Raw genomic sequence first — 14,513 nt, forward strand, 5'->3', positions numbered from 1 at the left:
GTGATTGCATATAACTACAGGGATATTTTAATACAAAGTAATACACTTTTCCTGAAACACTACACATTTTTAAATAGACAGTTGTTTTGGTGTCACCTGGTGTGGTTCGTACACCCTACGCCCCCCTCGTGGTGCAACTATCCTCCAGTAATTTCAATTTCTTCTTTTCAAGCCCGTTTATGTGTCAGGTGCGTGGCTGTTCCAGGCCACTTTGCACTAGTAAAAAAATGTTGCATAGCTATTCTGTGTTTCACCATTAACTCTTTTCTGGTAAGAAAAAGGAGACAAGAAATCATAAAAAACACAAGAGAGTTATGTATAGAATCTAAAAGCTCCCCTATAAAATTTGAAGCAGGCCCTTGTACACTACTAAAAGTCAAATCTGGAAATACCAGGAGTCTTCAATATTTCACATTTAGAGTCCCTGTGTGGCAGTATAATACATGTTTTTTAAAGACCGCACTTTTAAATAAGATGGTAGGGGTTTGTGTACAACAGAAAGGACAAACTGTTCAACACGTAGGTATTACATTGCGTATTCTGAGAGAGAAAAATTAAGTCATTTTACTCCTTTTGCTGAGGTACATACCAATATGAAACGGTGAACCTGGAGGAAGACAGTTGTTTTTCATAACTATTTGCTAAAATAAGGAGGCTTAATGATTAAACTTTCTTCTCAATGGCCCTCTAGTTCTGCTGATGCTTTAATCCTGGGTCACTAAAAGTTTAAGTCTGCATTATAGTGGTGCCTTTACTCCTTTTTTGCCTAAAGTTTTCCAGACGGGAAGGATGTTAGGGAAATTGCTGCTTGCATCTGTTTGGGTTACTGTTGCCTGTACTGAACTTTGCAGACCAGGTAAGAATCTATGTTTCTATGCTTCATCCTTTAACCACAGATCTGGCAAGCTGAAAATTAGGGCTTAAGTGTAATGCATATTTACCTGGAAATCTCTCTCACCTCTGTGAGATATACATCTGATTAAACATACCACAGATTCAGACTACAAAATTATTCTGAAGTAGTGTGGATAATTCCTTTACTAGGGGGGTTAAAAGAGAAAGCCCCAATAGGACACCTCCTGGGCCATTTACAAAGGTGTACCCAAGTCAGCAACTTGGGCCAAAGTGATTTATGACTACGCTACATAAAAAACGGTCTGCGATTGTTACACAGGTAATTCCCCCCTCCCTTCCAGCAGTGTAACTATGTGGGGAGGGAAAATCAGGGTGTTGCCTCTACAGAAGGATTTCTCAATCTCCAATTTTCTAGCATTGCAGTGGTCTGCTACTTCAGTTATGCATTTAGAAACACAATTTAAGTATCCATAGGAAAAAGGCAGAATATAAACACAGTAAAGAGTTCTAGATTTAAATAATTTTCAGTATCTCACTCTTGGCAATGCCAAAAAATTTGAGAGCTGAAAAAGATTCATTTGGAAGTAGAGAATTCTTGTTTGTGGTGCAATGTTCTGATTTTTGTCCCCTTCCCTAACTTTGCCGTTACCCATTTTCCCTGGAGCATTCCCACAAATAGCCTTTCTTTTATTGATTTCCACGAGTCTTTCCCTTAGAAATACACATTAATTACAACTGGGAATTTTCATCACATAATGTCCTGATGTATACAAAGCCACTAACTCTTATTCCTTTGTCTATGTGTGAAGTGTAAATTTCAATGTATTGCTTTTCTTTGCAACAGATGCAGAGAATGCTTTCAAAGTGCGGCTTAGTATCAAAACAGCTCTGGGAGACAATGCAGTAAGTGAAATATGAACATCCACTTTGGGGAGTGAAAGTTTTACACAAGGCCAACTAGTATGAAGTGATAGCACCATCTACAAGATCAAAACTTAGACAAGAATGTTATTAAATTATCAACTGCCTACGTCTTCCAACATAAAACTAGTCATTCTTTTGACACCCAGACAGCATTGTTGACATGACTGTAATGCTTTACAACCTTTCACTAAACCAAGAACAACAATGCCTTCTCCCTGCAGCCTTTCAAGCTGTCAGTCTTTCATAAATAATTTCAGGAGTTTGTTCTCAGTATGAATCATGAGCACAATATATGAAGTTGCCAATTTCCGCCATCCTACTAGAATCCCTATTTTGTTTGTCAGTTAAACAGGGCTGGACTACTGGAGAATTAAATCAATGGTATGAAATGAGATCTTATAAACCTCCATGGAGGGCAATATATTTTGTGTCAAGTTCTGACTGCTTATAATCTGAATGCCTTTGGGTAATGCTGACCCACAAGTACTGAATTGTTTAACGCTTTGTCCTGATCCTAAACACCCCTCCTCTGAAGAAAATAAATGCTCCTTATCAGTCCCACTATTTCAAGGGAAATTTCACAGGAATCCAGAAACAGGTATTTCTTGATGGTCGCTCCCAGGTTCTGAAAGTATCTTCTTAGGCATGCTACACTGGAGTTCTCATTGCTTTCCTCTATAGACAAATGGAGATTTTGTTTTGTTTTGGCAGGCCTTTGAAGGATGATTGCTCAAAAGGAAAGACATAATGTTCTGTACTCTTTGCTTTATTTTTCATAGTAAAGCTTTTAATTGATTTTATTTTTGATAGTTTAATTATACCTTTAACATTTGTATGATTGTTTGAGACTCTTTATATTTGTATGATATGTTCAAACTTTGAAGTTCCAAACTGGGTAAATGATGAACTTTAGATAAAGATGATGGTGGTGGTGATGATGATGATCAGCCAGAACTAAATATTTATTATGATGTAATATCAATAAAATTATCCCTACTACTGGGTTTTCTTAAAAGATATTTTCAAATGAGGTTTGCCATTACCTTCTGCTGAGAGAATGGGATTTTCTCAAAGTCATCCAATGGGTTACCTTAGCGAACCTGGCCTCTCAGAGTCCTACTCCAACTCTCAATCTACTACAGTAGCACATTTTTAAGGAATGGTGTAGACAAAGGCATGTGTTGGAAAAATCATTTACATACACAAACTTTCCCAAGGTAGTTTATTTTACAAACTCAAAGGGTATGCTTCATCTTGTTTTATTGCAGAGTGATTTATTTTGTTCACCATCTTGTTGTTTTTGCTGTTGTTTTTCCTGCTGCTAATTTAATTTAAACCTAGGAGCCCTTGCTGGTGTAGTGGGTTAAAGCCTGTGACTTGAAGGATGGGTTGCTGACCTGAAGGTAGCCAGGTTCGAATCCAACCCGGGAGAGCACAGATGAGCTCCCTCTATCAGCTCCAGCTTCATGCAGGGACATGAGAGAAGCCTCCCACAATGATGGTAAAAACGTCAAAACATCCAGGCGTCCCCTGGGCAACGTCCTTGCAGACGGCCAATTCTTTCACACCAGAAGCAACTTGCAGTTTCTCAAGTCGCTCCTGACACACACACAAAAATTAAACCTGGCCTTTTTACCAATGTGGAGCTCTTCTGAAAGATGGAACAAGATAACAATACCCCATCCAAAGAAGAGAGGAGGCAGAAAAAGCAGGAAATCAACACAAATTGGATACTCCCCCCTCCACAAAAAACCCTGCTGTCTCTAAGCCAAGAAACATTACTTAACTAACAAGATACTCAACATGGATGGAGGAGAGGAATTTGGAGGTGTATACTCATGTGTGACAAAGAGGTGACATCTGTATGAGCATATGCTCACATCTAGGCTTTCCCAGTGAGCCTGTAGAAATGTATATCTGGTTAAATTAGTGGATAAAATCTTTTAAATCCACCTGCATAATTTCATTCACACATATACATTCAGATTATTTGGAAACAATGTTTTAGGATTAGCTGCTGTTATGTTCTAGCAAAGTATAAAAACAGCATTGAATGGGTATTTTCAAAAAGACAACTGATGGAGTTTTTGTGATAAATTAGAAAAACTCGTATAACCTATTAAGTCTGCTGAAACTACATGCAAAACCTTGGATGGACAGATGGTGCAGTTAAATTGCTGCTTGTCACGTTGGGCTTTAGTGCCTCATTGTTTACTTATGTCTGTATAATTCATGGATATGTCCAATATATTCCCTAGATGGTAAACTAGAAATTGTGAACCTTAAATGGCATCTGTTTTGCTAAAGAGTTTCATATAATGGAAGAAGGTTTCCAACTCTAGAATTTTAGATACAGCATCAGTCAAATGTTCCAGAGAAGGAGTCCCTTCTCCCCTAAAGGAACTCACCTGGACTTGGAAGCTAAGTAGGATGAGCCTTGGTTCTTCAGTGGGAGACAGCCAATGAATATCAGATGTTCTATGTTGTACAGGGTATTTGAAAAAGAACTCCCTAGTTTTAATGTGTTTTAACTATTTTCAAATACCCTGTATTTCAAAGGAAGGAAGTGGTAAAATGACATTTGAGTACTCTTTGCCTGAGAAAACTCTGTGAAATTCATGGGGTTACCATAGATCGACAAGTGAATTAAAGGTGTGTGGACATATGAGCATGTGCGTACAGAGTTGCCAAGCAATGATTTTCAATAGTAGGACCTTGTCTCAATCAATTTGTTTAATAATTACTTATGGAGCAGAAAGGAGATGAATTGTCTTACTGGACCTGCCAGCAACAGTGCAGGAAAAAATCTGGTCTGTTTTTCCTGGCCATTTCATCACAGCTCAGCTCATGAAATTTAGGGGGGGGGGGGGCAGCCAAAAAGATAGCAGTCAAATTATCTAGGTAGATATCTCTTTAACCTTGCCACTCCATATCACCTTTTGATATATTGGCCAGTTAAAACATCCTGAATCAGGTCACACCACAGATGTCTAGTTGGACATCTTCCATATTCATAATGTAATGTGCTTGTGTCTCTGTTTGTACGTTATGCTATGTGTCATGTAATGGGACCAAAGTAGAGCTAAGTTAGATTTTGAAGTTGAGCCATCAATTATTTTAGGTACTTTGAAAGAAAACACTTCAGATCCTGTTTTTGTTTTTCCGCAGAATACTCATTTATGAACTTCTTTTGAACAAACTTGAAATATATTTTTGAACACTTTAATGAATGTTCAGGAGAAATGGGAAAAAAATTGGCTTTTTTCAAAAGTCTGTTGTGCTTGGTCCATCTTACATGGACTTTGGTGAGCAACATGTAAACATTGTGAGTGATGCCAGTCAAATTTTTGTTTCATTCAAATTTTAACAAAAGCACCAGTATGAATGCAAACAATGCTATGAAAATTTCATCACATGTTTCTAAGCTCTTGGGTACTACGTTATGTATTTTGGCTGCACGTTTGGTTGTTTCTTCACATGACACCAAGAGCAACCTCAGTTATGACCAAAATACAAGAAAACAACTTTAATTCCCACCTGAAATATAATGTTTTCAATGAGAGCATGGCAAAAGGTAGTGGCGGGCATGGAGCAAGGGAGGCATAGGATGAAAGGAGAAAAGCATGAGAGCTAGAAGGATAGAAGGGTCAAATAGCCTTTTCTTGCTTGTTTCTCTACTGAATGTAATACCCTTCTGTGTATCTTTAGTCCTTATAGTAGCTTGAAAAGTGTTATTTTCTAATATCAATTTTATAATGAAATCTCTTTCTCTCCATACTGCTTTCTCACCTTCTAAACCTAAACAGAAGATTAATAGATGTATGGAGGAAATTTCCGTAAGTTGGTCTACAATGCAGGCCTTCCTCAACAGCTACTCTACTATAGAACTTGGATATTTTGGACTAAACTTCCCAGAATTTTCTTCAGTCTATAGTCCAAAAATCCAAGGGAGAAGGCCTTCTCGATGGCGCCCCTTTGGCTTTGTAACACCCTCTCCAGAGACATTAGGCTAGTCCCTATACTCCAAGGTTTTTGGAAAAACTTGAAAACATGGCTCTTTGAGCAGGCCTTCGAACATGATTAAAATATCAGTTAAAACTTGAGAACCAAGTGGATTGTTTTGACTCAGGCATTTTAATGTGACTGAAATCATAGAATCATAGAATGGATACACCCATTTTATTATGCAGATATCACTATGTTTTATTGAGTACTTTATTTAAATTAGTAGGGGTTTATATGCTGTTTTATGTATATTTGTTTTATGTTAATTGATATTGTTACTGTTTTAGTATTTTACTGTATTTTGTATATTCTGTTGCATTAGTATGTGCCTTGTAAGCCGCCCTGAGTGCCTTTTAGGAGATGGTGGCGGGATATAAATAAAGCTATTATCATTATTATTATTAAAATGTAGTATTTTACATTTCTGTTTCACTTTTGAAGTTGTAGCACAAGTGACATGTTGGATAACAATTAGGTTCATGTGGTAATAGGTGGTCCAATGGCCAGATTCTTGATTAATTGGCTGTGGTTGGGCAGCTTTTGTAGAATATTGCTACATCTTGAAGCAATTGAACTTCTTAAATCCTCTGATCTAAGAGCCCATGTGGTATAGTAAGTTGGGTTGGGACTTGAGAGATCCAGGTCCCAGTCTCTACCAACCTATCTCTCTTTTTCCCTCTCTTTCTTAGAGATGGTCTGAGGATAAAAACGAAGAAGAAGAAATAAAGTAGGATATGAATGCAATAAATAAAAGAACCCATTCATTGTTAGCCCCATACAAAATACATTAGATTTTCTAGTCACCACAAACACATTTCTTTGAACATTAAAAGCAGAGGATTTTCTTCTAAAGCCTGACTAATGGGCGTGGTGAGTTCTCCTTCCACTTTTCTTCCTATAATCATTGTTTTGTTTCTTTACAGTATAGCTGGGATGCTACTGAAGAATATTTATTTAAAGCAGTGGTGGCTTTTGCTATGAGAAGATCTTTCAGCCAAGAAGCAACCCAGTGAGTATATCCAATTTTGCTGTATATATCCTTTGTTATTATGTGACATGGATGATATTCTATACCAAATGTTGAAAATAATTCACAAAAAGTGAGCACTTCAGATCCTGCCAATAAATCTTTGGTATCTCATAAAGATAGCAACATTGGAAATGAGAGCAATCCAATACTGGGTTTAGGTAGCTGTCTAAAACCATATTAAACTATTCTTCCGTAAAGCTTGGTAATACCTTTGATGATTTGCAGTGATTTTCTGAGTTTCAAACAGAGGAATTTCTTATTCCTACCTGGTTAAACCTAGGAGTTTTTACAGGCAAAGCACGTGCGCTCTCTCTCACGGTGCAACAGTTTTTACTCTGCAGCTATCTAAAGTTTCAAGCAGAGATTTTTTTTCCTGTCATTTACTACCTGACAGATCCTTAGCGACCTCAGTTACAAGAAACCAGGCTGCTTTCACTGTGCAGACAGCTGTGCTCATGATTTACATTCATCACTATAACATCCCAGCTGATGAGGATGTTACAAATCTCATTTCATATTTAACAGTTTCTAAATTAAAACAGAACTTTTATTTCCCCATGGGCATTGCATCTATTTGCAGAATACATAATTAAATCTAACATTTGAAAATGTAATACAGTCATAACGCTGTTATAAGAATTAGTTGCCACTCTTGCAGTATACAGTGTTGTACACAACTGTTGCAATGTGTACTACGGTAGTAGCCTGTTGATCAACAGCTGAAAAAACAGAGTTTTATATGTTTCTTCACATGCCTTATTTTCAATTATATTGAAACTAAGACGAAACTAGGCAAAAGTAAAACAAGAGAACTGAAAGACAAATGTATGAACGATCTATTGTTATTGATTGCCATCACACTCCTTTACCGAAGCAAAGCATGTTAAATTCTTGCTAAAGGAAGAAGCAAGATATCATTTATAGTGATCTCTGATCCTTCACCAGGCTTTATCTGCTGTAAAACAGAGTAATAGGTTAAATATGTCATTGGGCAGTACTTATCTCAGTTTTATTTATGGAAATAATATACAGGGTGTTTGAAAAAGAACTCCCTAGTTTTAATGTGTTTATACTTAAAACTAGGGAGTTCATTTTCAAACACCCTGTATTTGCAGTTCAGCATCCTGTAGCTTCCTTTGGTTTACTACAGCAACGATTTCCCAAACTATTGATTCTCTGGATGTTTTCATTTCGCAGAATTCATGACTGTTGGCCAAGGTGGCTATGGCTTCTGGAGACAAAGCCCAAAACACACGGAGGATCGAAATCTGGGAATGACTGGCTTACAGTAAACAAAACCACAGTTAACCTTTAAGATCTTACCAATGACCCCTTTTCTCTTAACAAGAAGCATGCATCTACACTGTAGAATGAATGTACTTTGATACTATTTTAACTGCCATGGCTCAATTCTATGGATCCATGGGAGTTGTAGTTTGGTGAGGCTTCAACGCTATTTGGAAGAGCTAGCCAAAGACCTTGTAAAACTGCAATTCCTATGATTTGTGGCATTGAGCCACAGCAGTAAAAGTGGTGTTAAACTGATTTGTCTTAAACCTGAAATTATGTACATATTAACCCAAATGAATACAGTGGCACTTACATCTTAATGAGGCCCTGTGCTGGTAGGCATTGATCATGGTTAGCCTGAATATAGTACATCATACATGCAGTCAGTTGTGAATGTCAAATGTGCATTTTATTTCTACAGGGCAATACAGATGCTAGAACCTTTCTTTCTGAATTTCATTTAATTTTTACTCAGTTCTCAGTTTCAAAAGGTGAACTAAAGGTCAGTATAGATATTATGCAAATCGTATGGCAAGCAATTACACAGAGGATTTAATACCAGACATTGGTTGGTGGAGAGTTGGCAATTTTCACCCAGAGCCACAGTACACAAGAAGGCTTAATGTTATGGTTGAGCCTTCGGGCTCTGGTAATGGAAGAAGGGGTCGTAAGACTCCTCGAGAGTCAGACACTCTCGAGGAGCGTGAAAGAAAACGTCTCCGGGATTTGTTTGCAGAGCCGACAGATGAGGACTCATTTGAGGGTTTTTCTCAGGGTTTGGAGGAAGAGATGGCTAGCTCGGAGGAGGATGACATGGAATGGACTCGTGTGAGGGAGGATTTGGGTGTTGGGGAAACAGGCAATGAAAGCATGGGAGGTGATTGGCGGGTTGCAGGATCAGACCCATGGACTGGTTGGAGGGATGGAGCGGGATCCACAGCTGGGGATGCTGTGGGGCGTAGTCGAAGGTGCTTAAGCTCTGATGAGGATGATGATGCTGGGGCGTCTGGAATTGGGATGGCAGCTGACAGCGATGATGAGCTTGAACTGGGATAAAATGGGGTTTGGGACCAATGTCTAATTGCGTTGGGCAAGGTAATCTGGACGGACGCTTGGGCTTTTGTTTGGGAACTTCCTGAAGACGGGTGTGATTCGCTACTGGATACCTTGAACCTCCGTCGTCTTTTTGAGGGGCAATGCCTACTTACACTGGATTGACACTGGACTGACTGACTACGATTCCGGATTAACCCTGCTGCTGGCTATCGGTGAGACCTTTGGATTCCTTGACGACTACGCTTTGCTATTGATCTTCTGGACCGGATTGGGACTCTGCTGACTGCCGTTACCCTAAACCTGAATCCTGACTATGACCACGCTTTCGTTCGCTGCAGGGAGGAATAAACAAGCCTGTTTTACTCCCCTGCTGTTTCTGAGTAGCAGAGAGGAATCTGCTACCAGTCTTTTGTTTACATTCTGACTCCTGTTGATCCTCTTTTGTTTGCATTGTTTGCCAAGTTGAAGTAAGCACTTTGATTTAATCCGGATTACACTGCTGTTTAACCCGGTTTATCCCTTTGAATCATTTAAGCTCAAACTGAGCTGTTTTTTGTTATTTATCCCACTGAAGTCAAGTGTTTGCCCTGTTCTTTGTTTCCTACGGGCGTTTTTAGTTCTGTAACCTCAATAAACTGAGTTTTGTTTTTACTTGCTGGCGTTCTGTCTATGACACTTAACCCCTATCTCCACAGCTATCACTCCAACAAAAATCCCTCCATACCGCATTTTCTCCCCTAAGACTAACAAATATGGGAGAGGGATACCTGCCACCCTTCACTTCAAACTTGGTACTGAACAAAATAGGACTTCCTGTGCCTGAGATTATTTTAAAAACATAAGTATAGGAGCTAATTATGTAGTTAGCATAATGCCCACTTTGGCCCTCAAAAGCATCCCTTAGAAAAGGCTTCAGGTTTACTGCTGAGTACAACCTGTCTAAGCTAGCTTTCAGTCTAAATAAACATTTGACACATTTGAAAAGAGGTCAAAAATATTTCAGAAATCCTTTACTGATAGGAAACAAACCTCTATTGTTTATGCAATCATTTGGAAACTTTGTAAGACAAACATTTGTTTGGTCTTTAAATTCTATCTTCTCAGAAGAAACCTTAGTTGTTGTTTTTTTCCAAGACTGGGCTGTTGGAAAAAACGTTCAAAGGAAGGTTCAGAGGGCTTTGTATTGTCATGCCAATAGTGAGCTGCAGGGATATCTGATTGACATGGCTCTGTTGTGTAAAGAACTGGCTTTTATAGAAGCACTCCTTCTAAGCGATGGATCAGGCTGTTAGTATCATGAGCATCTGACATCACTATCCAATTTGTGTGAATGAGAACATCTTCAAGTTCTGTGCCCCAATACAGAATCACAAAACAATAAAGACTACAAGGTCAATCCATACCATGCAGGCAGGGGCAGTTCAACTGCGAGGCAAATTAGGCAGTTGCCTGTGGCGCCATCCTCTAGGGGGCGCCATTGAGGCACCTCCGCCCAGGCCCAGGCTGCCCCTTTAAGGACAGGGAAGCAATCCTGGCCTGCGCCTGAGGGCTATCTCCTCCCCGCCAAGGACACCTTCCCAAGAAGGGGATGAACAGGAGATCGGCGGCCACTTGGCCCCACGCTGTATCCTTTGGCTGCATGGCACATGCGCAGTGGGCTTCTCCCTCTGAGGCAGAAAACGACGCCATGCGAGCAACAGATGAGGAGGAAGATGTGCAGACCCCTGACCCGCAGCAGTCCCTTGGAAGGCGCCTCTCTCGGGGTCTTTCTCGCTGCGCACCTGGCAGGGAGGGAGGGAAGGAGGCAGGCAGGAAGGGAAGGAAGGCAAGCAGACAGGCAGGTGCTGGCTCTGTCTCTCTCCCGCTCTGTCTGTCTGTCTGTCTCTCTCTCCCGCTCTCACTCGCGAGCAGCCCAGGCACCTGCGGGGCCTCCTCCTCCCCCTACTGCCCTCAGCGGCTCCTTGCCTGCCGCGCCCTCCTCACGCCCCGCCTCCTCCTCCTCCTCCCTCTGCTGCTGCTGCTGCCACCCCAACCGGGCGCTACCTCTCTCTGGGGACCCGGCAAACAGGCAGCATGCTCCGGAGGAGGGAGGGAGGGGAAGGTGGCGGGAATGAGAGGCACACACGGGAGCAAGGAGGGAGTGGGAGGGAGGGGGAGTCCACCAGATGAGGGCCCGGGAGGGGGCGTGGCCTGGGCCACACCTGGCACGAGTGGGGCGGAGGATCAGGAGGCGCCCTCCCTTTCTTGCTCCTTCCTCGCCCGGCGCTGCATGCCTCCCCTCCCTCTCCGCTCAGCTCGCTGCCCGGCTTTTGCCATCTGGGCGCTCCTCAAAGGATACGGGGTGGGTCAAGTGGCCGCATGGCACAAGCGGCTGCCCATCTCTTGTTCCTCCCCTCGGCAGAGCTGGTGCCAGTGTGCGGCTCGGTCCCGCCGCCTGCCGTTCTGGTTTTCACCCTCGAGGCCAGGTCTCTGGGCTGCCTGGCCATGTTCCAGAAGCATTCTCTCCTGACGTTTCACCCACATCTATGGCAGGCATCCTCAGAGGTTCTGAGGTCTGTTGGAAGCTAGGTAAGTGGGGTTTATATATCTGTGGAAAGTCCAGGGTAGGAGAAAGAGCTCTTGTCTGTTGGAGGCAAGTGTGAATGTTGCAATTGGTCAGCTTGATTAGCATTGAAAGGCCTTGCCGCTTCAAGACCTGGCTGATTCCTGCCTGGGGACATCCTTGGTTGAGAGGTGTTAGCTGGCCCTGATTGTTTCCTGTCTGGATTTCCCATTTTCAGAGTGTTGTTCTTTATTTAGGCTTTTCCTTAATCCCTCCTTATTATCCCACATTTTTGCTTATCCAACGCTTTTATTTTTCAGTGATTGGTTGGGGGGGGCACCAAAATTCTGTTCGCTTACACTTGAAAATTACCTAGGGCCGGCCCTGCATGCAGGAATACACAATCAAAACATCTGGCTTCTGTATAAAAACTTCCAGAGAAGGAGACTCTACCACACTCTGATATTCCACTGTGGAACTGTTCTAACTGTCTGGAAGATCTTCCTAAGGTTAAGGTGAAATCTCTTTTCCTCTAGTTTGCATGATGTTTTAGACTCTGGAGCAGCAGAAAATGAGCTTGCCCTGTCTTCAGTATGGTTAGATCTATACTGCCATATAATTCAGATAAGAGCAAACTGCTGAGGAGGTTGTGGGTGGGATTCTGGGGGTGGGAAATAGCGAGTTTTAAATGCAAGTTTAGTTGTATTTACAGTTGAGTCTCACTTATCCAATGTAAATGGGCCGGCAGAATGTTGGATAAGCAAAAATGTTGGATAATAAGGAGGGATTAAGGAAAAGCCTATTAAATGTCAAATTACATTTTGATTTTACAAACTAAGCACTAAAACATCATGTTTTACAACAAGTCTGCCACTTGTTTGGGAGCGTGGCTGCACTAGTATTGTTGTTGGACATGTTGGCCTGCTGCGCGTTGCTGCCTAGAGAAACAGCTGTGGATCCGGGCAAGAGGCAGACTGCGTTGGTTAATACAGAACATTGGATAAGCAAAGGTTGGACAAGTGAGACTCTATTGTATTATATTTTAACTGTATTTAACCTAAACCCAACAGTACTATTTAATGGGTTTTTTTTTTAAAAAAAAAATTGTATTCACTTTGTTTTAAACTGTGACCAAATTGTGTGGTTGTTAGCCTTCTTGAGTCCTCATGGGGTGAAATGTGGGATATAAATAAAATAAGTAAGTAAACATATAAAGAAATATAATGCAGTTCAGTGTAATTAAACTGCATTATATGGCAGTGTAGGTTCTATGATGTCCTTTCACGTCTTACCTGACCACATTGAGAAATTTCCCTATCGCAGGACACTAACTTTATCTTCCCCATGCCAAACATACCCAGCTCTCTATGCTGATTCTCATAGGGCATGATTTCCAGAACCTTTACCCTTTTGGTCTCCCTCCAAAATTCCATTTATTGCAATAGAATTCGTTCAAAGAATATAAATGATGGGAGAACGTATGCCTCATTAAGAAAATACTGCAAGAAATAAGGAAGTTAGGAATTATCTAGCCTGGAGTAATGGACCCTCAACTTTGGATGCAGCTCCTTCTCTATGGTGAGCCACTTGAACAACAGATTAAAGCAACGTTCTGGGAAGAGAAATATAGACAGGATTTAGACTAGCTTTGCCCAGGCAGTCTGCTAACTAGATCTTTCGAGATGGAAAGGACTAGGAAGGGTTTAACTGTTCGAGCAGAGCTTTTCCTACTCAACAGCTATTTTCTCGCTGAATTCAAAATATTCTTTTTCTGAGGCAATAATATGGTGGGGTTTTTTTGCTGTGTTTATTTTGCTTTCATATTAATCAAAATTCATTAGGATGTAAGTCAGCAAACCAATTTCCTATCTGCAGGATGTCAAAGCAGATGTTTGTCAGTTATTTATTTATTTATTTGAGTGTTTAACTGCCTATTTCATCTTAGCATAAATGGTATTTGGGTTACGTAAACACCCACTATAGTTGAATAGCTAGTGGAAATTGCATGTTACAATATCAGGGATGGACAGTATTTTAAATTCTTGGCAAAAGGTCATTGAATTTAGAAGCATTATTGCCAAAGCCTATTTTGCATGTTATTTAGCTTCATCAAAATACTTGATTGCCCTTTCTAGCACACTGTGGTATGAGGATTTGTCCATGGATGTTGCCATTTTTGTCCTTTTTGCAGCAGGTGGGTAGATCTCCGGAATCTCCAGTCCTAAGATTGGAGAATGAATCCACATCAGTTTGACATATAATAGTTCTATTATAGTTCAGCAGAGGGGAGAGAAGGAGAGGGTAAAATATTGCTCTTTTCACTGCTATGTAATCCAGTTTCTGAATCAAGATTATCTGCTTTGAACTGGATGAGTCTCACTGCCAGATAAGCCAGTTCAAAGCAGATAATCTGGATTCAGAAATTATGTAGATGGGGTTTCATGCAAAAACAAAATTCTGCACAGTATTTGTGCCTTCTTCCTCATTAATAGCTTTTGCTGTCTTGACCACATACTGATGCTGCTTGATCATATTTGTCCCATTCTTCATCTGTGCAATGCTGGAGATTTTAATAAATTAAACTTAGCAAAGACATATCTATTTCTTATTTCTTATTTTCAAAACAATCAGATAGAGAGAATCATAGCACTAATGCCCAGAATGCATTCTTCAGCTGTTCTTCTTTTCCTTGTAACAGCCTTCTGGGTTGAGAAAAAGATGGAAGTGGTGAGAAAATATGGCAGGATTACATACACAGGCAATGTCATCTGAAGTGGACTTTCTATAAGCTTTTGTTAACATGATAGGCTA

The 14,513-nt window shown here is 40.7% G+C and overlaps 1 protein-coding gene across 1 annotated transcript in view; it reads left to right on the forward strand.

The window, feature by feature from the left end:
- Positions 1-680: 680 nt before the first annotated feature.
- cltrn (collectrin, amino acid transport regulator) overlaps positions 681-14,513 on the forward strand; it is a 34,396-nt gene continuing 20,563 nt past the window's right edge. Inside the window, exons 1-3 of the mRNA XM_003218893.4 lie at positions 681-856; positions 1,700-1,758; positions 6,708-6,793. Of these exons, the coding sequence (XP_003218941.2) occupies positions 790-856; positions 1,700-1,758; positions 6,708-6,793 (212 nt within the window). The 5' untranslated portion in view covers positions 681-789. The remainder of the gene's footprint in view (positions 857-1,699; positions 1,759-6,707; positions 6,794-14,513) is intronic.

Source organism: Anolis carolinensis, chromosome 3, assembly GCF_035594765.1.
Source record: "Anolis carolinensis isolate JA03-04 chromosome 3, rAnoCar3.1.pri, whole genome shotgun sequence".
NCBI lineage: Eukaryota > Metazoa > Chordata > Lepidosauria > Squamata > Dactyloidae > Anolis > Anolis carolinensis.